The sequence below is a fragment of the Megalobrama amblycephala genome, linkage group LG5 (assembly GCF_018812025.1).
Source record: "Megalobrama amblycephala isolate DHTTF-2021 linkage group LG5, ASM1881202v1, whole genome shotgun sequence".
NCBI classification, from domain to species: domain Eukaryota; kingdom Metazoa; phylum Chordata; class Actinopteri; order Cypriniformes; family Xenocyprididae; genus Megalobrama; species Megalobrama amblycephala.
In genome coordinates, this window is record NC_063048.1 from 12,785,477 (window position 1) to 12,810,126 (window position 24,650).

The window sequence follows — 24,650 nt, forward strand, 5'->3', positions numbered from 1 at the left end:
AGGTGTTTCGTCAAGACAAAAAAACAAAAAAACAAAATGCAATTTGTACTTTCATGATCTTGAACAGTCTGATCTCAGATGCTCTTAAACAAGAGAACTTTAAATAAAGCACCACACTGTGGCAAACAAAAAAATGTGACTCATTATGAAAATTATGGAGCATGACCTCTACAGTTGTAAAAATAACTTCAAAAGTCAACATGCAGCCTAATTTGTGACTTAAGCAAGAAACCAAGTAAGATCATGTGTATAAAATGCAAATATAATGCCCTAAAAGCATGCTAAGAAAAAAATATTGTAAAACCTAAAAAATAATTATGGGTCCATTATAATGTAACAAAACTTAAAAAAGACCTCTAGCAAGAACTAACCATGACATAAAACTGTTCAACTAAAACAAAGAGGCTTCAGGCCACATAAAAAAGACACAACACATCCCTTTTGAATAAGAGAGCACAACCTTTCGCTATCCTCTTTCAAACTCGTGTTTCCCCCCCCTCTTTTTTCCACAGCAAGAGAACTGAACCATACTGTTGCTAAGCAACTTTTGAAGTAATTCTAAGATCTACCCTGACAACAAGGACAAATTACCCTGCGAGTATGTGAGCGCTACACAAAAGCTCTCTCTCTACATATGGAGAAATGAGAGATGTACTCCAAGATATTATCTACAGTAAAACTGAGAGTAATTTGTTGAAGTATGTTCAGAGACTGTACGGATATCTTTTTGTCTCCGTTGAGCATTAATGGATTCATTTTCTTGAGGGTTTTACTGAAGATCACAATTTCTCCATTAAACAAATGCCCTGCTCGATAAAAAAAGGGGTTCAAGTGGTTGGCTCGTCCACCAGTGGTTAATTTTTTGCAACATGACTAGAAGGTAACACTCATTCTGGTTAGAGTTAACATTGTCTCCGAAGTGAATCTAAAATTCCCTTCCGTATTTCCAGGTTTCCAGGACTGTGGGAATCCTTAGTTAAAGGATTAGTCCATTTTCAAATCAAATTTTCCTGACAATTTCTACTTACGGAAAAAAAGGAAACTGGCACCACGTTTGTTCCGTAAGTTAAATAGGGAAGGTGTAGGACATACAGCGTAAGCTTTTTGAAGAATACAGAAAGAGGAAGCACGTTCAAGGCGTTCATTTGTTTAAATAAAGCATATACAGTTGTATTTTTTTTTCGAAAATGACCGATCGTTTAGCTAGATAAGACCCTTATTCCTCGTCTGGTATCGTTTAAAGCTCTTAAAAGCTGCAATGAAAATGTAATTTTGACCTTCAACCATTTGGAGGCCACTGAAGTCCACTATAAGGACAATAATCCTGGAATGTTTTCATCAAAAATCTTAATTTCTTTTCAACTGACGTAAGAAAGACATGAACATCTTGGATGACATGGGGGTGAATAAATTATCAGGAAAATTTTATTTGAAAGTGGACTAATCCTTTAAGAACTGAATGTCAATGAGGTTACCACCTTGTCATGTCCGGCTTAAGCAGGTGGTTTACCAGTCTTAAACTTTTTTCGAGCAGCACTCAATATTAAACAATATTATTGATCTGACTGCATTGACACCATTGTATGGGAACTGAGCTGGACGATGACATCACTGTTTTATCCAGAGCTGCTGTATAGATAAATTAACTAAATTAAAAACAAATGATTTTTACAATGGAAATGAATCAACATTGAACTTTGAGCTGCTGTACAGCCGAAACAATCTTTGTTCATAATTTTCCTGTTATTACTGTAAAGCTGCTTTGAAACATTCTGTATTGTAAAAAGAGCTATATAAATAAAGTTGACTTGACTTAACAAGGCTGATCAATATGCTCTAATGGGCCAACTTTGGCCCCACCAGCTGATATTCCAACTGATCAATCACCTAAACTAACTTGTACCAGGCTAATGGCCATCTTCAACCAACTACAGAAAATAAGCTGGTTTTAAATGAATTTATCGTCAGGTCAGAAATGTACAGGTTTTTGAACAGGCTTTGATCAGGTTTGAAACAGAAATATGAAACAGTATGAAGATCTCAGTTGTCACGTACTGACTTGATTCACAATACTCACGAAGGCTGAAGGTAGGTAGAGGACTCCTAGTTCATAGGAGCGAACCATGATCTGAGTGTTGTTCTTCTCTAGGGCGCCCCAGGCAGCTTTTGATAAATTGGCACTGTGGAGGGTAGACAGCAAGACAAAGTTATTCACCCATGTTTCAAAGTCAAGCATATCATGTAAATGTCACCTAAACTAGAAGTGTTAGCATTAAACATGTCGAAGCTAAAGGATATTGTTGAGCACCATTTTTTCAGACTGCAGTTACTGAATAATTGATGAATTTTGGACTTCAAGAATGACAGGCTATGCCTGAAGGCCTCACATCCACTGCTGGCATGGATCTTCATATAAAAAGAACTATGAATAACTTATCGCTGGGCCAGACACGAGTGACCTAGAGACACTGCTCACAATCCCCCCTCAGTCTCCCTGTGCATTTCAACCACGATTAAAGCCGGTGCTTTGAGAAATGCCGCAGGAACAGTGGCCATTCATGCTGGCTTGAGATGTAAATCGTGGGCTTCAATGCAACAGCCACAGGAACATCATGTTAAAAGATCTGAATAAAGAATGTTGGTCTGCTGGTTTAACAGAAATATATCTTCAAATTTATGGCTTTAAAAAACAGCATCTCCTTTCAATTGTCTTCTAGGGCAAAATAGCCATAATACAAGCTTTCAAAGGCTGAACTTCACATGCTATTCCTGGATCTAATTTGAAAGATAATCAAAGAGAAGAGTGTTCTTTTGCCACGCCATGCGTTTTATAACCCACCTGGCGCTCGTCCACTCCAATTCACCACCAAGACAAGTCTTTAGCACTTCAACGGACCGATTGCACTAAAGGGCTTTGATTATCTGTAAAAGCACTGTCGTGTGAGCGGTTCAAGGAAACTTGTTAATGGTTCAGAGTCCATGGCGCTAACTAATGAACATACAGCCTCCCAGACTGAAGAAACAGGAAAGCGGTTATGATTTTGCAGCTAAGAAACGGCCAATCAAACAGGATGGCATAATCTTAAATAAACAAACATATCAGGCTTATGTTGAGTAAATATACATTTACGGGGCCTAAGGGACTTCTTTGAGTGGAACACTATCAATGCAGCACAGAAGACACAAATCTGCCAGGGATCAGAGAAAAACAAGCCTCCTTATGCCAAGAGCATTATTTTGGCAGCTATGAGCATCTCTCTGAAGAACAAAGGAGCAGAAATAGTACTTATCTCATCCAGCTCAGCATTAACATTACATATTCAAGACAATAAAGACATGTTTTGGTGTTTGTTTTAAAAGACCAACACAATCACATATACTGTATCCAGCCTCAACAAAACCTAGAGTATGGGTACCCACAATAAACTGATTTCAATGTTGACGCAATTATGTCTAAAACTGTGTATTTCATTTTCCTTCTAGACTGCTCTCTAATTTAGTATGGATGTGCAATTTGGTGATGACTGACAAAATTGTGATTTGAACTGATATATGATAAACATTTGACATCTCATATTGCTAAAGCTGCTTGAAATAACAAAAAGGTGAAACAAGTGTTCAACATGATGTGATATAGATTATACCACTTATTTATTTAATAGTGCAATCTTTATTATGGCTTAACAAATGCAACATACTTTTATTGTTTTTTTTAAATTGATATTTTATCCAAAATCTAGAGCTTTTAAGTTGCATTCAACAAAGGCACAGTATTTCAGCCTGTGTATATCATTTCTAACTGATCAGATGAGGCCTGTCAAACAGGCAAAATTTCATTTGATTTACCACGCAAGATACTTGATAATTCTAACCTTGTGACAAGGAACCAGGCCAGCTGTGTGAAGTCCGGTGAAACCCTCATGTAAGTTTTAATGTGGGGCATCGCATTGCTCCTACCAGTAACATCAGCATGCCAGCCACTGTTTAGGGGAGAGAGATGGAGAAAGGAAGGAAGAAAGAAAAAGAAAATGGTGAAACACCTGCTGAAATACCTTTTCTAAGAGCAAGAACACCAAATGAAGCATTTCACGCCATTTGCAGGTGCAGAGAGATGATGTTTTAAGGTGTACTGTGCAGAAGGAGAGGAGAGCTTTCTGTCTGATTGCTGTCAGCATTCAGGCATGAATACACAAGTCTACATGGACTCATTTAAATATACTGAGTAAAAGTGTAGAGTGTACACTCCAGAGGGGGACTGAGATTGAATCTAAATCGCAATAGGCCTATCTCTGATCACTTAGCAAAATTGAGGCCACCAGTAAAATAGCTTATTTATGGTGATAATGTGTTAAAATGGCGGGAGAGATGGGATAAGAACCCAATTGAAATTTTCTAAGGAGCAATTTAAGGGTTGGACAACTCTTGGAAAAGGCAGCTGTTTAGATCACGAGGTCTAGAGCGTTGCTGAGGAGCCTTTTCAGGAGAATATTTATGGTAACATTTAAAAAGGGTCATTTTAGGCTGAATATTGATGAGTATATTGTCAAAATGTGTTTTTTTCCATAGAGGAAAGAGAACTTACTGGAAGTACGTGTGAAGCCAGATCTGTTTTTGTGCCGTCTGTATGCTGTAGGGTAAAGATCCCCCAGCTGCAGGGATGAGAACAAGAAAACTCGTCATATAATGACTGTGGAGGTGTGAGGAAAAAAATGTTTTCTTGATTTCAGAATAAAAGAACAAATGGTACCTGGATACCCCTCCAAACTGGTTCTCACATTTTCCACAGATGGGTAAACCTAGAAATGACACTGTTTTAAAGACTCATTACATTTTTTAATATAATTTAATTTGACTAAATGTTTGTTCCACTTAAATTATTGATCGATGAATCAATTTATCTAAACTACCATTCAAAAGTTCGGGTTCAGTAAGTTTTTGTTTTTCTTAAAAGAAATAAATACTTTTATACATTGTTAAAAAATTATATTACAAGTAATTGCTTGTATACATCATGTTTTTATTCATCAAAATATACTGTAAAACATCATAGTTTCACAAAAATATTAAGCAGCACAACTGTTTTCAATATTACTACTACTACTACTACTACTAATAATAATAATAATAATAATAAGATAAGTTTCATTTCATGAGCACCAAATCAGCATATTAGAATGATTTCTGAAGGATCATGTGACACTGAAGACTGAAGTAATGATGCTGAAAATTCAGCTTTGCCATTACTGGAATAAATTACATTTTAAAACATATTATAAAATGGTTAGTTCCTGTCCTTGATTCTGATTGGTCAATAGCTGTGTTTTAATTCATGATAAAACATGGCTATGACCGCTTCACCCAACGGTTCTGTGTATCACTACACAAACCCTTAGCAACGTAAACTGTATGTTCTCAATTGATATTGTTCATTGAAGCTTACTGTATTATGTAGAAGAGTATTGTAAGAAAAGAGATCGAGTGAACGAGTTTATTACCTGCATTCAGATTTAGTATTTTCCTTCAGGTCAGTCCTATGTTCACAATAAAAAATCTGTTTAAATGTCCGATGTATTATCTTGTCCTTTTAACAGTTAAGGGGTTTTCCATGACTGACAGCACTAGTCAAAGCATTTATCAGTTGCGTCTTGTTCCGTGTTCACATAAATTCAGTCTTTTCATTGTAAAAGTCTTTGCTACTGACTGACACACTCATAAAAATAGTCTTTGCTGCCATCTAATGGTGTAATAACGTAACTTCTGTTGCTGTTCACGGTCAGGGACTATTTTTTTCCGGTGGAAGGAAGGCTTTTAGTAAAAGTTTACTTCAAGAAAGTTGCATTGATGCATATTTTAGGCTTTAATATTTGTATTGTGCGGTAACAGTTTTATATAAGCTTTGCGTCGTGTCTAACAACGCCCTTCAGCCGTTACTTATTTACGATACAGCACATTTCGTACCTTAATGATAACTTAAATTAGAAAACAGTTATTATAAATTGTAATAATATTTCACAATATTTCTATTTTTACTGTATTTTTGATCAAATAAATCCAGCTTGGTTAGCATAAGACTTTTTTCAAAAACATATTTAAAAAAACCCTAACTTTTAAACTACCTATCCATCTATCCGAACTATTAACCCATCCATCCATCCATCCATCCAAACCTCTTGACCTATAAAACACTAAAGAACTGGTCTGTATAGTCATACAATACAGATGTGATCTCAATAGAAGAGTGGCTTTGTGCGTATCTGTCTACATTTAGTATTTCTGAATAATTTCACGCCTCCTTAACAGTAACGGAACTGAATCACTGAGTCTTAGGTCTTTAGAGATGACACAGTGCCATTTAAGGCCTAATGGTACTATCTGCCGTCTTTCTCTGTGCTCTAGACTATTCGTGTGGTGCCTTGACTTTTCAACTGACATTTAACAACAGATAAAGAAAAAGATAAAGAAAAAAGATTAATTTCTGTCTGATGCATGTGAGCAGATATTGTTATGAAAATAAAAGGATGGATGAGAAATCTTCTCATAACCATTGTGTCTCTAACAGCTCATGCCAAGAGAGACATGAAAACGTTTCCCTTTTTGTAAAATTGGAATTCAAGTATAGCAAATAAGAACACGCCATGAATACTAATTGCTAATTAAACACGCAGGATGTCAACAAATTTCATAGCTCAGAAGAATTATACACTGAAGGCAGTTGTCTGTGTGTTCAGGAACATGCAGAAAAAGGCAGAAGCACATGTGCGCTCCGGAGTCCCTCCTTGATTCTAACCTAATTAAAATGGAAACACAATTGAGGGCTCATTTATCCTGATAGATAAGCAAGCTGGCAGGAGAATATGCAACTGTGTTTATTATAATATCCATATGGCCACTTTGTTCACAATTCTGAGAGGGTACAGCAGCAATATGAGCAGATCCTCTCACTGTTTCAGCACGCTCTGTGGGGGCTGTTCGAAACACTCACCAGGAGCATCTGTGTTTCTGGACTGGCTAATGATTTCCCTGCCTTCCCCAGTGTGGTCAGAGTGCGCTGGAACTCAGCTGCCAACCATTTAGTCTTATCAAGACCCATGGAGCCGATACTGGAGAACTGGCCAAGCACGTGCCATCGCTCTTCGTTCTGCACGGGCTGCGTGTGCTCGCTCAGCAACTGAGAGAAACAAAAACAATAAGTGCATGTCAAACTACGTCAATATTTGCATCTGTCTAATTTGGCTAGGTTTTATCAAGTGACAGATGAATTAGCACCAACATTTGACACATGGCCACGTCAACAACGGAAGATATTTTCAACTCCCTTTTAAGAGCTGATAAGCCTGTTTATTTGAACTACCCTTAAAGTCCCCCTGTGGTGAAAATCAAGTTTTTAATGTTGCTTTTAGACAAACCATGTGCAAATTCATAAGTCAACACCATTGCTGAGTATTTTCTCCTTAAAACTGCAGTGAACCAAAGACAATTTCAAAAACGTGGTTTGAAATCGCTGGTGTTACTGACATCACAAACTACCTTGTTGTAACCAATCACGTCAATGTGTTATCATCAGCGAGAGGATCTCTGAACTGGTGTGAGTGAGTGGAGGCGGGGCTAATTTGCATATTCATAGAACCGCATATAATAAATGAGGCAAGGGTGTGGAGTTACATTCAAGCTATTTTAAGGCATGAAGAAATTTTGGTCATTTTAGTGATCAAAGATACATTTTAAGGGACAAAATTATTGACAACAGGGGGACTTTAATATGCATGGATATATGGTCAGTCGCATGTTATTACATGTATTAGCTCTGTTAGCAATCTTTTCAAAACAGCCATGTGACCTATTTTTGGTTCACAACCCCCGATTTGACATCCATTGATGTAGCATGAGTCTTATGAAGGTGTTAAGAGTCTGCCCTGTATGAGTCAGTCATTCATATCAAAACAGCATTTTCAAAATGAATGAGTTCAGTGACTATTTCAGATAAAATATGGAAACTTATTTCTCCCAGCTCAGTTTCTGAATCTTGCCAAGACCAATCTAACACCTTGCTCTGCCTGGTATCTGAATTCCCTCAATAAAGGAATTGAGAGATCATCTCAAAGGCATCCTGTAGGCGTACAATGCTTTTTCATGAACATCAATCATTCTTATGTCTAGGGCAGAGAGGAACTATTGCCATTGAGGGAAAAAAAAGTGTAATCACACAAAAAACATTACTTTTCGCAATCGTAGATGGCCCCATTTCTCCATTGCAGGTCCTTGATATCTTCCTGGAGTTGAACCAATGAGATATACTCTATACAAGACAACATACATGAGATGTTATGGGTATTAAAACTAATATATTTGTTTTTAATTCATATTAATTCAGATATTATTTTATCACCATTTAAATGATGTAGCAAGTGCAATTTGTTTCTGCAATTTTCCCACAACCAATCAAAATATTAACCATGCCATATTAGTGGAAACAAACTTTGCCAGATATGCTGAGTTTATGGCATTAAAAGCAAACTAGATAATCATGAGCAGAACTGTATAGTCAGATTTGTTTTCTCCATCATGTCTGAGAAAACAATTACATTTGGATGGACAGATATTCTGATAAAATCTACACACGTTACTCTATATTTGTGTTTTAATTTTTACACTACCATTCAAAGGTTTGGGGATTTTTTTTCAGATTTTTTTTAAATTTTTTTTTTTTAAATAAATTAATACTTTTCTTCAGGAGATATACAGTCATGTGAAAAAGTTAGGACACCCTTAATTCCATGGTTTTCCATATCAGGACATAATAAAAAATCATCTAGTGCTTGGCAGGTCTTAAAATTTGGAAAATAAAACCTCAGATGAATAACAACACATGACATATCACACCATGTAATTATTTATTTAGCAACAAAGTCAAGATTGAAAAACCATGGGTGACAAAGTTAGAACACCCTATGATTCAGTTGCCTGTGGATCCACTTTCAGCAGCAATAACTAATCATTTTCTGCATGATTTTATCAGTCTCTCGCATCGCTCTGGAGGAATGTTGGCCCATTCTTCTTTACAATGTTGCTCCAGTTTTATTGAGGTTTGTAGGTATTTATCTATGCACAGCTTTCGCCACAGCTTTTCAGTCGGGTTGAGGTCTGGACTTTGACTGGGCCATTGCAACACCTTGATTCTTTTCTTTTTCAGTCATTCTGTTGTAGATTTGCTGGTAATCTTCAGATCATTGTCCAGTTGCATGATCCAATATCAGCCAAGCTTTAGCTGTCGGACGGATGGCTTCACATTTGACTCTAGAATACTTTGGTATACAGAGGAGTTCATGGTCGACGCAATGACTGTGAGATACCCTGGGCCTGTGGCTACACAACAAGCCTAAAATCACCAGCCCTCCACCAGAATGCTTGACTTTTGGTATGAGGTGTTTGTGCTGATATGCTCTTTTGGTTTTCACCAAACTTGGCACTGTCCATTATAGCCAAACCTCTCCAGTTTGGTCTTCTCTCTCCAAAGTCCAAAGACTTGTAGTTTGTTCAGAAGCAACTTTGCAAACATAAGCTGTGCTGCCATGTTTTTTTGTTTGTTTGTTTGTTTGTTTTTTCCAGGAGAAAGCATCAACCCTTACAAACATTCCATACTTGACCCATCTTTTTCTAATTATAATGTCTTGAACTTTATCATTTAACATTTTAACTGAGGCCTGTAGAGTCTGAGGTGTAGCTCTTGGGCTGACTGCAATTTCTCTGAGTATTACACGGTCTGATCTTGGGGTGAATTTGCTGGGATGTCCACTCCTGGCGAGATTGGTGTCTGTTTTGAATGTTTTCCACTTGTGCATAATCTTCCTCACAGTAAATGATGGACTTCAAATTGCTTTGAAATGGACTTATAACTGTTCCCAGATTGATGGCAGCAACAATTGCTTCTCTAAGATCATTGCTAATGTCTTTCCTCCTTTGCGTTGTTAACACACATCTGAAGGCTCCAAACACCCAAACTGCCATAACTTCAGCTTTTATAGAGGTGATCACACTTGCTGGTGATCAAAGGTATTTGATTAGCAGTGCCTGACTGTTACTTGACCTCTTAATTCCTATATTAAAAGTAAGGGTGTCCTAAGTTTGTCACCCATGGCTTTTCCATTTTGGCTTTATCTTTGCTAAACAAATAATGACATGGTGTGATATGTCATGTGTTGATGTTCATTTGATATTTTATTTAACAAATTTTAAGACCTGCCAAGGACCAGATGATTTTTTTATGTCCTGATACAGAAAACCATGGAATTCAATAGGGTATCCTAACTTTTTCACATGACTGTAGATGGATTAAACTGATCAATGACAGTAAAGATGTTTCAATGGTGTCAAAAGATTTACATTTTAAATAAATGCTGTTCTTTTGAAATTTCTATGTATAACAGAATCCTGAAAAAATCCCACAAAAATATTAAGCAGCACAACTGTTTTCAACATTGATAATGATAAGAAATTATTCTAAAGCACCAAATAAGTATATTAGAATGATTTTTAAGGATAATTACATTTCAAAATGTATAAAAACAGATTTAACATTTTAAAAACATATCACAATATTACCATTTTTATTATATTCTTGATTAAATAAATGCAGCCTTGGTGAGCATAAGAGTCTATTTCAGATGGACTACATGGACTTGGTTGGCTGACACGTCAAACCAGACGATCTCTAAATGAATGGTGCCTGCCTGAATAAGCAGCATTGTGAATGCCTCTTGCAGGTCTGATATCACGGCATCTTTCTAATTAAAATATGGCTCTTTTATTTGTAAAGATTGTCACCTTGTTTCTGACAGATCATGCTGTTTGATGCGCTCAATCCACTCGGCAAGCTCTGGTGCCCGGTATGCTTCCAGGTATTCCAGCAGATCTCTTTTGAAGTTGGTGGGAGACTCCCCCGCTGTTCCCAGACTTCCCTCCGGTAGCCTGGGGTATAGAGGACTCATCCACATCCTGTCATAGAGATACACACAGCATATTTACTAATGAAAAGCCAATGGAAAGGGCGTGAATCATTAAAATGTTAAAAAGTTTGTCAGATCCTGTGGTGGTGACTAAAGTACGTCATTAATTGGTTTGCTTATGTTAAATGTTAGACAAAAATGGCCTGTTCAAAGTAAAAAATGGCTCTGAAAATCAATTGCAAGGGGGAATTATTACAAAGTTAGAAAAACTCAAATTGATGCACAAAAATTGCTTCATGTTGATACAGACATCATTGATAACTTGCATTTCAGTGAGGGAGAGTGTCAGAGTGTAAGTTAGTGTGTATGTGCGTTAAAGGGTTAGTTCACCCAAAAATGAAAATTCTGTCATTTATTACTCACCCTCATGCCGTTCCACTGTCGAATCAGTGGTTCGGAGCGCCAAAATCACAAAATTTCAGCAGTTTGGCGGTTTGACACACGATCCGAATCATGATTCGACACAGAAGATTCATAATTTTTTGGCGCACCAAAAATATTCTCGTCACTTTATACTATTAATATTGAACCACTGTACTCACATGAACTGATTTAAATATGTTTTTAGTACATTAATGGATCTTTGAGAGAGGAAAAGTCATTGCTCCCTATGGAGGTAATCAGATTTCAACAAAAATATCTTAATTTGTGTTCCGAAGATTAACGAAGGTCTTACGGGTGTGGAACGGCATGAGGGAGAGTAATTAATGACAGAATTTTCATTTTTGGGTGAAATAACCCTTAAGTAAATGCTCTGACAGATTCAGTTCAGTAGGATTTGTCAGACTGATTCAATCTGAAAACATTTTTGAATTATTTATTAAATGATTCAGCTCACAGGAGTCATTTGTTTTGGAATCAGACTATACTGGGGTTTTTTCGCACAAATCCTGCAAGGACAACTCAATAACAAGATAGATGAAAAATAATATCAAGTACTTTTTATTGCATCACATTCAATACAGACTGGAAACTAACATTTAAAATGGTTAAAATAGGATTTCTTTGCACTGAAGATTCAGTAGCAAAGAGCATCAAAGCTAAAAAAAAAACCCAAAACAAAGCTGATTCTCTAGTTCAGTTTCTTAATAAGGTATTGCATTCTTGTACTAAAGTTTGATAGAGACTCTTTTGTAGAATTAAGGCTTTTGCATTCTAAAAGTGGACACATACACACAGAAGAGGACCTAAACGTTCCAAACTTTTCTTAGAGAAGTCCAATATCTCATGATTGGAGGAGTGTGGGGACTTGTCTTGACAGACTGGTTATAGCATATTACCCCCGAGACACTAGGAGAACAAATCAATAAGGATTCAGATTGGAGCCATTACATAAAACTTCAGAAGAGACTTGAGAGGAAGACACCTTCGTATGTGTGAATAATAATCAGAATATGGATTGGGCTGCAATATCTAAGGAATACCTGGGATCAGACAGATGGGGAGACACGTCAGACCTGTAATGATATTCATTGTGCTTCTAAAGCTGCAGTCTAAAACTGATGGAGACAGGTTGGTAAAGTGAATATGCGCAAGGAACAGAGTGCATTCTGCATAACTTTGAAGAAAAACTCTGGCCTTCACATATCTGAATCTAGCATTTACCCAGCCAATTCAAACAGCTGAGCTATGAAAAGGATTGTTGCCGTTTAGAAGCTTTGCATTTTTCATGAGAAAATCAGATCTCTCAACCATAATCCCAACTAAATTCCATGGGTGGGATTTTCTTAATCCCGCTACTGCCAAATTTCTGACCATCACTGCTCCGCAACATGTGTGTTCCACTCCCGACTGCACCCGCAATGTTTTTATCCACTCCCTCCCGCACCCACAAACATTCTGTCACATCTTGTAGAGACAGAGAAATGTACACAAATGTTAGGGCTATGCTAAAGGTTCAGAATAACAGACATAAAACACTGCATTTTATTAAACTGACCATAAGACCATAAGATAAAGTAATGCTAAATTAAAGCAGCACACGACAAACACATTGGGCCAGATTTTTATTAGCTTTATCACAACTAGCAGAGCCTAAAAACATTTAAATGTATAAATAACACACACCAAATGATAACAGCTAAACTCTGTTAGCCTAAAAAGGCACAATATTAAATTGAATTACTTCAATTAAAAAAAAAAAAAAAAAAAAAAAAAAAAAGGAAATAAAAATCTCACAGATATCAGGTGTTTATGTTGCTAATTAAAATATAGCTAAAATAAATAATACTAAAAAACATTAAACATCAAATGTAAAAGATAGAGAGCGCAGGAAAGCGCTCTGTTGAACTTCCACCATTCAAGCTGCTTTAATCTTCTTCTCAACTTCATTTGTTGACTCCATTCTTGTTATGCGCCAAATCCCAGGCCCCGCTCTATATTTTTTGACTGTCCACACCCACCCGCAGCAAAGGTAAAACCACACGCTTCCGCAAGATTTGCGATCCTAATCCCAATGCAGCCCTCTAATCCCTGACTCATTAGTCAGACGCACACACAAACTAGGTGGCGCTATAAGCAGCAAATTTACGTTTTCTTTAAAGAGTTAGTTCACCCAAAAATGAAAATTCTGTCATTTATTACTCACCCTCATGCCGTTCCACACCCGTAAAGCCTTCGCTAATCTTCGGAACACAAATTAAGATATTTTAGTTGAAATCTGATGGCTCCGTGAGGCCTTCATAGGGAGCAATGACACTTCCTCTCTCAAGATCCATAAAGGTACTAAAAACATATTTAAATCGGTTCATGTGAGTACAGTGATTCAATATTAATATTATAAAGCGACGAGAATATTTTTGGTGCGCCAAAAAAACCCCAAAATAACGACTTATATAGTGATGGCCGATTTCAAAACACTGCTTCATGAAGCATTGGAGCACAAATGAATCAGTGTATCGAATCATGATTCAGATGTCAAACTGCCAACTGCTGAAATCACGTGACTTTGGCGCTCCGAACAGCAGATTCGATACACTGATTCATTTGTGCTTCGATGCTTCCTGAAGCAGTGTTTTGAAATCGGCCATCACTAAACAAGTCGTTATTTTGGGGTTTTTTTTTGGCGCACCAAAAATATTCTCGTCACTTTATAATATTAATATTGAATCACTGTACTCACATGAACCGATTTAAATATGTTTTTAGTACCTTTATGGATCTTGAGAGAGGAAGTGTCATTGCTCCCTATGCAGGCCTCACGGAGTCATCGGATTTCTTCAAAAATATCTTAATTTGTGTTCCAAAGATTAACGAAGGTCTTATGGGTGTGGAATGGGTAAGTAATAAATGACAGAATTTTCATTTTTGGGTGAACTAACCCTTTAATAGTGCCATAACCTCATAGGCTAGAATAAAAACTACCTTTTTTAATCCTTAAAGGTGATAAAGAGGATCTTTTCGTCGACTGAGAAACCAAAGACTGTTACTGAGTTTTTTTAAATGAGCGCATGCGTAAGAACAACCCCCCTCCTTTTGTGGGAACGCCTCCCAAAACTCGTGCACAAGTAACGGAACACGAGTGTTTACCACCGGCATACGCCGTGTCGTGTTAGTGGATTCATTATGTCGGACTCACCGTAGGTAACTCATAATCTGCAGTTGTTACTCCTGTCTCCGGACAAAAACATTGTATGCGGCGCCTGTGGAGTGTGGAAAGTTACTGGAGAGCGCAGCCGCGCACGTCTCTCACAAGGAACGTCATGGCAGTGATTGACAAGCCAGAGGGCCAATCGTTTACGCGATGATCGCGTAAACGATTGGCTGATGTTTTTAAGGCCCTACCTCGTGCACAGATGATGTATATTAATATTATTCCTTTCAGTGCACCTAATAAATAGTCTTTTATCAGTTAGTAAAGACAGTTTCAGGTAATATTGCAGAAATATATAAAACAAAACATCCTCTTTAGTACCTTTAAGCACTCAGTGCCAATATATACAGTTATGTCCTATAATGTCTAATTTACCTGTATATTGCTAGCACAATATCCAGACTTGGTTTTGAGGACATACGCCCAATTACTTGATAAGGAGTCATTGTGAATAATAGTTATTGGTCACACCATTTTTTTTTGTAAGAAATTAATACTTTTATTCAGCAAGGATGCCTTTTTTTAATTCATTAAATGTCATGTGTCAGTATTTTTTTGTTTGGAAGTGGGTTATTCATTTATTTATTTACGCCATGTCAGCAACAAGGCTATTTTCATGGCGAAAACAGAACAACAAAGTTCACACAATTAACAAAAAACTATATAAAGACATTTTATATTAATACAAGATAGAAATTCTGACAAATTGTTCACAACACACATTAAAGAAGTAAACAGTGTCAATTTTGATTTAATGTTAATTGTGCAAACAAATTTATAACCACAACTGATTCTTTCAAATTTAGCAACTGTGGCCATTTTCTCCACTTTTCTAATCTGCCAATCATTTCCACTTGTGGCTACACTTTATTTTTCCTGCTTTTATTTTTAGGGACATTGAGGACAAGAAGTGATGAATAGAACCGAATATGAATAAAAGAGTTATGGACCTTTTTCACATGTGTGGGGTTCTCAGAGGCGGAAGCCATCATAGTTGGGTAAACTTTTGTAGTGGTGAATGGAAAATGCAATTTTGGTATTCCCATTTAGCAAAAGAAAACATACATGAGAGAGTTTCCAAAAGAGGGAAAAAATATTGAGAGATTGACTATAGAAGTCAGAAGACAGAATGATGTGAAATTTGCTATCACTCCCTCAGCAGTTGTATTAGAAACACCCTTGCAGCAGCGTTAATTTGTTTTTGTAATTCCCTGCCAAGGTAATATAACACAAAGTATAGCATTATAAAACTTAACTAGATTTGAGATGCTGATAACTGTGAAAATGCGTCATCACAGTTTGTGAAAAGAGTCCGCTGGGAAACGTAAGGCCGGATTCACATCGTCTGGATAAACACCACAGTCCAACGTGGCACAGCATGTGCACTATCCGCTAGGCCTGACACTGATCTTGCAGTACAGGTTGAGTAAATGTGCTAATATACTATGCCAGATTGTCTGAATATATGCATGCCCGAGGGTTTAAATATTAATTGCTCAATTTATAGATTTCATTTCCTTCTCACTAATCCACAGCTTAGTGTGGGTGATAACCTAACTGCCAGCCTAACCCTATGACTCTTGAGCTTTTGTCTACTTAATGGTTTTCAGTCCCCGATACACCGCTAATAAAATCGAGCCTAATAACTGAAAGCAATTGCTAATTCATTGAGCATCGCTCTGACTGCCTGCTACCTTCTGCTGGTATGAATATGGCACCATGGAGAATTTATTTATTAATGGACAGCTTTCATAAAACGCTGCTTCATTTAAGCAAATATTCTGTGTAGCTAATTTAAACAGACCATTTCAGGTCAGAGAGGAGTCTATAATAACATGATTGGTTCATATTCAGATTTGCAGAGCTCAATTTAGGCTACATCAGCTTAATTTCAATTTACTCTAAGTGTCTGCTCAGTGCGTTGTCATAGCAACAGAACAATGTGTCATTAGGACTAGCAAATGCACAACTTCCATTTCAGGAACGAAACAAATGTTGTCGCACTCGGAAAAATGAGCAACTTCAAATGCGAGCACAACATAAACAGATCGTTTCTACATTGACCGCACCATCAGCAATAACATCTTCATGCTGAACAGAATGTGAATGCTCTGTGTGCGAGCGTGCATTTAGCTCATCTTACCCCTGTGTCTTCTGATACCAATCGGCTCGGATGAGGTTTGAGGTAAGAATGATGACTCTGAATCCCTCCTCGTACCAAAGCAGCATCATTTTCCTGCAAAAAGCAAGTAAATACAACTGATTTTTCATTTGATCTAATCTTTTTCTTTCATTTGTGTCCTTCAAACAGTATAAAACACTGCCATTAAACCATATGGCACATTTACCAAAGACTCAATATTACTTCCCTCCATAATACCATTGATTTTATCTAAAATACACGCCTTTCTGTGTCAAGCAGTATAAAAGAGTACCTTTCAGAATGGACACATTTATTTTTTTGTATTATATTAATTATAAGAACAACACCACATTTTGGACTATAAAATTATTTCTGTGCTGTTCTTTGTGTGGAAAATGTATTATTTTATTTAATAAATTAAGCAAAAGCTCTCTACGTTCTTCAGAGAGGGATGTTTAGAACTCATTTGAGGGCAAATTAGCACATGAAGACCTGACAAAGATGTTTGAGAAGGATTATACTGCCAATTTTTTGTTTTTTGCTTCCTTTTTTTTGTGTTAAATTTATATCAAATAAGACACGCCTTTTAATTTGCTCCTCTGGAGTCAAAAATGCTCAATCCTGTTGTGTCTGCCTATGTTGAATAAAACATGAAAGATTCTTTGGAGAGAAAACAGTACTCTAGGAATACATTTCATTAAAATTCAATACTGCGCCTGTTTAACATCTAATTTCAACTCATCACAGCAGATGCTCATCTGATAATCTGCACATCATCATGGATTGCGAAGAATTTAATACTCTCCAGTCGCTCGAGGAGTGCAGTGCTGTTCCATATGCAGTACTGACTGCTCATAAAACCTACACCTGATAAATGTACTTTAATGAAATTATATAAGCTACAACACTACCTCCATTGATTTGTCACTCAAAAACACTGCTTTATGTTGAACGCTTCCTCAATGCATAATATACAATGCATGGTCAAAACTATGTTGATACCCGAACACCACACCAATATATGCTTTTTGAGTGTTTAATTTCATAAGCATTACTATGTTGGTAAGTTCTCACTCCTCTAAAATGACTAAAACAACAAATAAAGGAATTTGCTGAGGAATTTTTCAGTGAGGAAAGGAGGAGTGAGAAGAGCGTGATATCAGGTACACAGTCTGGCACATGGTCTGCATTTCATTTCATCCCCCAGGAGTTTAGTGGGGTTCAGGTCTGGACTTTGTGCAGGCAGGTAAAGTTCTTACGCATCAGACTCAGTCAAGCATTTAACTGGTTGCATCTGATGACAGTGAGCTTCTTGATACGACCCATTCTACTGAAAAAGGTTATCATATGGCTATATGCTTGGTTTTATAAAGTAATAAGCCCTGTGATGCCGTGGTTTACAGTGAATTTATAACAGCTAAGGGGCGTTGTTAGGCACAACATGGAGCGGAGTGCCTAAAACTCCATTTGCTGTTATAAATTCACTGTAAACCATGGCTTCACAGGGCTTATTGCTTTTATAAAACGGTTACCACACAATACAAATATTAAAGCCAAAAAATATGTATCAATGCAACTTTCATGAAGTAAAATCACTACAAGTCTTCCTTCTGCGGAGAAAAAAAGTCCCTGCCGTGAACAGCAACAGAAGTTACATTATTAAGCCATTAGATGGCGGCAAAGATTGTCTTTATGAGCAAGTCACTCAGTCGCAAAGACTTTTATATTGAAACTTGTTGTAAACACGGAACAAGACACAAATGATAAATGCTTTGACCAGCGCTGTCAGTGTCAGCAGGGCACGGGAAAACCCATTAAATGTTAAAAGGACAAGATATCGCAGCGGACATTCAAACTGATTTTTATTATGAACACAGTACTGACCTGAAGGAAAATGCTAAATCTGAATGCAGGTAATAAACTCGGTCACTTGATATCTCTCTCACAATACTCTTCTACATAATGCAGTAAGCTTCAATGAACAAAATCAATTGAGAACAAACATTATGTTTACGTTGCTACGAGTGGTTGCCAAGACAGATGCAGCAACACACACATTCAGTGGTGCATCGATACTTATGTAATGCGGTCAGCTTTATGTTTTCGGGAATTTTACAATGGCTTCCAACGCGTTTCAACCAATCAGAATCAACGGCCGGAACTATCAGTTTTATAATGCACGTTTTATGTGTGTACATGTTTGACCATGTAGTGTACTTTACAGGATTTTTACTAGAAACCTCAAACTTAAAGGGATAGTACACCCAAAAATGAAAATTCTGTCATCATTTACTCACTCTCAAGTTGTTCTAAACCTGCATGGATTTCTTTCTTCTGCTGAACACAAAAGAAGATATTTTGAAACATGACGTTAACCAAACAGTTATGGATCCCAATGACTTTAGTATTTTTTTTCTCCATTTGTGTTCATATTCTTCTAAATATCTTCTTTTGCAGAAGAAATAAATTCATGCAGGTTTGGATCAACTTGAGGGTGAGTAAATAAAGACAGAATTTTCATTTTTGGGTGAACTGTCCCTTTAAGTCTAAGTTCTTCTTCACTCACAGTCTCACTAAAAGTATACAGAGAAATAAAAGGTCCAACACTCACGTATGATGTGTGCCGAATGCAATGTCCAGTTTGGCCTGTCAAAAACAACAGATGTAAATAAGCATTTAGTATTTCTTTTCAAATTGAACTGAATGAACAACAAATGGCATTTTCATTCAGTAATGCCACAATTTTCCCACTATAGATATTGAGACAAAAAATGTTTATATGATCTCAGACTACCATGAAGTTTAATGCTTCCCTCTAGTGGAATAAGTAGCTTATTGCAAATCAAGAGAACCATAAAAATCACAGACCTGGCAGAAACGAATATTTGGATATGGTTTGGCTTGCTCAATTAACCGAGCCTTGGACTCTCTCTTTTCTCCATGAACGAGTATGATCGGTTTGTCCCTAAAAACAAAAACAACCAGTACTGTTAAGTACTCATTGGCATGTAGTGCCATTTCATTCGACATAGTGAAATGTTTTCAATTTATGCAGCTGCAATCACACATTAAATCTTACCTAAATTCTGGCGGATACTGCTCCACCATCCATGGAATGTCAAAACAGTAATTAAACTATGAAGGAAGAAAGATGTGAAACAGGACAAAAGCATTACAAACATTTGTGTGTGGTTTGTAGTAAACACCTTTGCTGCAACTTCAACCATTAACAGGATATTTACCTGTACAGACTCTTTTAGCGTTCCAAACATCGGAGAAAGTATCTCTGATTATTGGAGAGGAAAAGAAAACAGGAAGATTATTAGAAATATACATCATCACATCATAACTTTATTATATATACAGGTGCATCTCAATAAATTAGAATGTCGTGGAAAAGTTCATTTATTTCAGTAATTCAACTCAAATTGTGGAACTCGTGTATTAAATAAATTCAATGCACACAGACTGAAGTACTTTAAGTCTTTGGTTGATCTCAAAAAATTTGAATGCTTCATGAGATTAATAAAAAAAAAAAAAAAAATTTTAGTGAATTTTTGGCCTTCTGGAAAGTATGTTCATTTACTGTATATGTACTCAATACTTGGTAGGGACTCCTTTTGCATGAATTACTGCAACAGTGCGGTGTGGCATGGAGGCAATCAGCCTGTGGCACTGCTCAGGTGTAATAGAAGCCCAGGTTGCTTTGATAGCGGCCTTCAGCTCTTCTGCATTGTTGGGTCTGGTGTCTCTCATCTTCCTCTTCACAATACCCCATAGATTCTCAATGGGGTTCAGGTCAGGCGAGTTTGCTGGCCAATCAAGCACAGTAACATCATGGTCATTGAACCAGCTTTTGGTACCTTTGGCAGTGTGGGCAGGAATGAAATCAGCATCTCCATTAAGCTTGTCAGCAGAAGGAAGCATGAAGTGCTCTAAAATTTCCTGGTAGATGGCTGCGTTGACTGTGGACTGCAGAAAACACAGTGGACCAACACCAGCAGATGACATGGCAGCCCAAATCATCACTGACTGTGGAAACTTCACACTGGACTTCAAGCAACATGGTTTCTGTGCCTCTCCACTCTTCCTCCAGACTCTGGGACCTTGATTTCCAAATGAAATGCAAAATTTACTTTCATCTGAAAAGAGGACTTTGGACCACTGAGCAACAGTCCAGTTCTTTTTCTCGTTAGCCCAGGTAAGATGCTTCTGACGCTGGCTTTGGTTCAGAAGTGGAATGTGACAGTTGTAGCCCATTTCCTGAAGACGTCTGTGTGCGGTGGCTCTTGATGCACTGACTCCAGCTTCAGTCCACTCCTTTTGAAGCTCTCTTAAGTTCTTAAATCGGCTTCGCCTGACAATCTTCTCAAGCCTGCGGTCATTCCTTTCACTTGTACACCTTTTCCTACCACACTTTTTCCTTCCAATCAACTTTCCATGAATATGTTTTGGCACAGCACTCTGCGAACAGCTCTTCAGCAATTCAGAACTCTTTCAGCAATGACCCTCTGTGGCTTACCCTCATTGTAGAGGGTCTTGATGATCATCTTCTGGACAACTGTCAAGACAGCAGACTTCCCCATGACTGCTGTTGGGATTACTGACCTAAACCCAGTATTTATACCATGAGAATGGTAATTTAATAGAACTTGAAATCAAATATTCTAATGATTTGAGATACTGATTTTATGATTTTGATGAGCAGCAAGCTGTAATCATCAAAATGAAAACAAAAAAGTCTGGAAATATTTTACTTTATATCTAATAAATCTAGAATATATTTAAGTTTTACTTTTTGAATTAAATTACAGAAAAAAAAATAACTTTTTCATTATATTCTAATTTATTGATATGCACCTAATTTTTTTAAGTTCACACTTTTTAAATACCTTTGATATGCAACGCTCCAGTGTTGAACTTTTTCGGTATCCCAGTGACTTTGTTTAAATAAAAACGATACATGCCATTCATAGACAATAAGTTGGTCTCAAAGAAATCATTTGGCTCTTCTTTATAATAACCAGTGCCGTGAGGGCTCGGAGGACGCTTGTCTTCGGTCTTCTTCCTCTTAGGACTTCGATTTGGCTTTTTGGGTTCATTTTTCAGGGCAGGTGGTGGAGCTTCATCATCACTGCTAGAGAGGTTCCAGCCCCCCTCCTCTGTTTCTCTCTTTCTCTTTACAGCCGGTGAGTTGCTTTCATATTTTACAGGGTCAGTTTGATTCACATGTGCAGCTTTTCTGGCTTCAGATCCCATGGAAGGAGCAGACGGTGCTTTCACAGAATGGGAGTTTTCAGCTTTCTCATTGCGTTTTGGACTCAGTTTGGGCTCTTGCTTGAAGAAGGTGGTGATCTTATCTGGTTTTCTTTCTAAATTAGGTTTAACGCTTGGTTTGGTTAAATCTTTCTGAGGTGTTGGAGGGATAATGTTGTCCTCGTCTTCACTATCTGATATGGTCCACTTGCCATGTTGACTGTCCTGGGACATTTTTGTGCATCTGTGGATCACAAACAGCATTATAGATTATCTTTTGTTGTTGTTTTTAAAGTTGCATATTGTAAACTATCTACTGAAAACGAGCATACTATGTACTGAAACAACACTGCTTTTTGTATTATTTTGTCTAAATGTTTTACTTTATTTTGTGTAATTGTACAAATAGATGGAGCCTTGAACAAGAGAAAAATGCTTGCATTGCATCAGATAAACAAGTTATGAATTGAAGATAAGCATACCATATACATAAGCATACCAATTTAGTTCAATGTAAATGAACGTAAACTTACAAAGAGGCGGGAAGATTAAATGTACAGGCTACAGGTAAATAATTCAAATGTTACGGCTATAAAGAAAGCTAAGTGCTGCATATATACTGATACGAAACTGCTAGACCATTGTCCATTTGAAGCTCATATCATTAACAGCACCACAACAGTTTGTGTTGTTTTGATTCGGCTGCATGCACCGTCTTGAACTCGCTCTGTACATTCACATGCAGTAACAGAAGGGAAAACGACACAATGTTCTTCAAAATAAAAGTCTGTGATACTCGATTTTGAACAATTTGAAGATTTAATATTACTATGTAAGCCCATTTCCGCCACATTAGAAGAAAAAAAAAAAAAAAAACATGACATAAAAAGTAATAATTATGACATAAAAATATTTCTGACATAAAGGACACATTTTTATGTCATAATTATCACTTTTTATTTCATAATTTCGACTTTTTATGTCACAACCATGACGTAGTAGCTCATATTTTTGACTTTTAATGTCATAATTATGATTTACCAAAGCACGATTTTTTTCTTAGGTTCTTAGGTGTTATTGTGAATGTCACTGCCACTTTCATGACAATTAAGTGCAGTGTGAGCCCACTATTACTATATTTTTTGCAATACGATAATGAGAAAGAGGGTAATAATTTGTCATAAAAATACTGTCAAATGAAAAAAGTCCTAATATTAATATTTTATTATATTATATATTAAATGAAAATCCTGTCATCATTTACTCACCCCCAAGTTGTTCCAAATCTGTATAAATATCTTTGTTCTGCTGAACACAAAAGAAGATATTTTGAAGAAAGTTTGTAACCAGTGGGGCACCATTGACTTCCATAGTAGGAAAAAAAATTACTATGGAAGTCAATAGTGCCCCAGAACTGTTCAGTTTCCCACATTCTTCAAAATATATTCCTTTGTGTTCAACAGAACAAAGGAATTAAATTCAATTCAAAATAGCTTTTTTTTGGCATGACTGTAAATCATACAATATTGCCAAAGCATACATAAAACAATAAAAAATTTGGATGTGATTTGGAACAACCTGAGGTTTAGTGAATTTTTATTTTTGGGTGAACTATCCCTTGAAGTAGGATACAATCTCTATAGAAAAAGATTTTTTTGTGGTTTGACTTTTAGTTTGAAAATAACGGACTATTCATCATAGATCATTCGCACTTTACTAAGTATCCAATCAGCGTCTCTGATACTGCGTTCTTCAACTCAACAACTGCACAGAAAACCAATCCCTCACATCTATACGGTTTCCATGCAAACATCTACAACTTTCCAGAAGCCTTCAGATATTTATATTTTATATCTAGGTTGTCCCACTCCCAATGCAAACATTCACCGCTGGAAGAAGCTTTAGGAACGAGAGACAAATAAACGATGCCGAAAGGAAAAAAATCGAGTTGGTAAGATTTGAGTCTGGTTGATATTGAACGATGTAACGCTTGTAAAATAGATTTGCAGGTGCGGATGCTGAGATTACATATATTTACAATGATAATTTGTAAGTAAACTGTGTAAGTAAACAAGGATTGGATGGATCTGCTTTATTAAAAAAAAATCCTTGATGTTGTGACATTTAAATAATGATATAAGATGTGAATAGAAAAGGTTTCTCGACATTATAGATGCAAATCGTTGAGACATTTTTCTACCCACAGTGGGAAAAAGTGTTTCGCCCGAACAGGGACTTGAACCCTGGACCCTCAGATTAAAAGTCTGATGCTCTACCGACTGAGCTATCCGGGCTCTTGCTCTCACTGTCAGGAGGGGCGGCTAAATCACAAACTCAGTTCCTAAGTCTTTAAATAATTTCTGAACGGCAACCTCGTAAATCATTACAATCATTACAAAGTAGTCTACATAAATTTGTTTGGACATAACACTAGTTGTGTGGAATATAGGTGACTTACTGCTCAGGAAATCCGTGACTAGAGGTCGCTGTTTGTTATATGAGGTGCGTGAACACGTCTGGCGCTCGTGCACATTATCTGTCTGTTTAACGTTACCTTCTTCAGAGAAACAGCGGTGCTGTAAAACATGATCATTTATTTCAAGAATTGATTGTTAATTTACGTGATTATTTGTGTGTGTTTTTGTTTTCTGCTCTG

The 24,650-nt window shown here is 36.9% G+C and overlaps 2 protein-coding genes and 1 non-coding gene across 8 annotated transcripts in view; 1 reads left to right on the forward strand and 2 right to left on the reverse strand.

Annotated features, from left to right (window-relative positions):
• Positions 1–24,471, reverse strand: part of tdp1 (tyrosyl-DNA phosphodiesterase 1) — a 46,550-nt gene extending 22,079 nt beyond the window's left edge. The window contains exons 1-14 of one of the 2 annotated variants that reach the window (XM_048190760.1): positions 24,453–24,471; positions 21,631–22,238; positions 19,981–20,024; positions 19,818–19,873; positions 19,607–19,703; positions 19,350–19,384; positions 16,739–16,831; positions 10,822–10,992; positions 8,218–8,296; positions 6,983–7,168; positions 4,748–4,796; positions 4,583–4,649; positions 3,873–3,980; positions 2,078–2,180 (exon numbers count right to left, since the gene is read on the reverse strand). In XM_048190760.1, the coding sequence (XP_048046717.1) occupies positions 2,078–2,180; positions 3,873–3,980; positions 4,583–4,649; positions 4,748–4,796; positions 6,983–7,168; positions 8,218–8,296; positions 10,822–10,992; positions 16,739–16,831; positions 19,350–19,384; positions 19,607–19,703; positions 19,818–19,873; positions 19,981–20,024; positions 21,631–22,228 (1,686 nt within the window). In that variant the 5' untranslated portion in view covers positions 22,229–22,238; positions 24,453–24,471. Of the gene's footprint in view, positions 1–2,077; positions 2,181–3,872; positions 3,981–4,582; positions 4,650–4,747; positions 4,797–6,982; positions 7,169–8,217; positions 8,297–10,821; positions 10,993–16,738; positions 16,832–19,349; positions 19,385–19,606; positions 19,704–19,817; positions 19,874–19,980; positions 20,025–21,630; positions 22,239–22,527; positions 22,768–24,452 lie in introns of those variants that run through there. The other variant, XM_048190759.1, reaches the window with a different exon arrangement.
• The window catches only part of efcab11 (EF-hand calcium binding domain 11), a 107,398-nt gene continuing 106,465 nt past the window's right edge, over positions 23,718–24,650 (forward strand). For 2 of the 5 annotated variants that reach the window (XM_048190766.1, XM_048190764.1), the window contains exon 1: positions 23,719–23,945. In XM_048190766.1, the coding sequence (XP_048046723.1) occupies positions 23,868–23,945 (78 nt within the window). In that variant the 5' untranslated portion in view covers positions 23,719–23,867. Of the gene's footprint in view, positions 23,946–24,650 lie in introns of all 5 variants that reach the window. The other 3 variants (XM_048190762.1, XM_048190765.1, XM_048190761.1) reach the window with 3 other exon arrangements.
• trnak-uuu lies at positions 24,216–24,288 on the reverse strand. The gene has a single exon. It is a non-coding gene; the product is annotated as a tRNA-Lys (tRNA).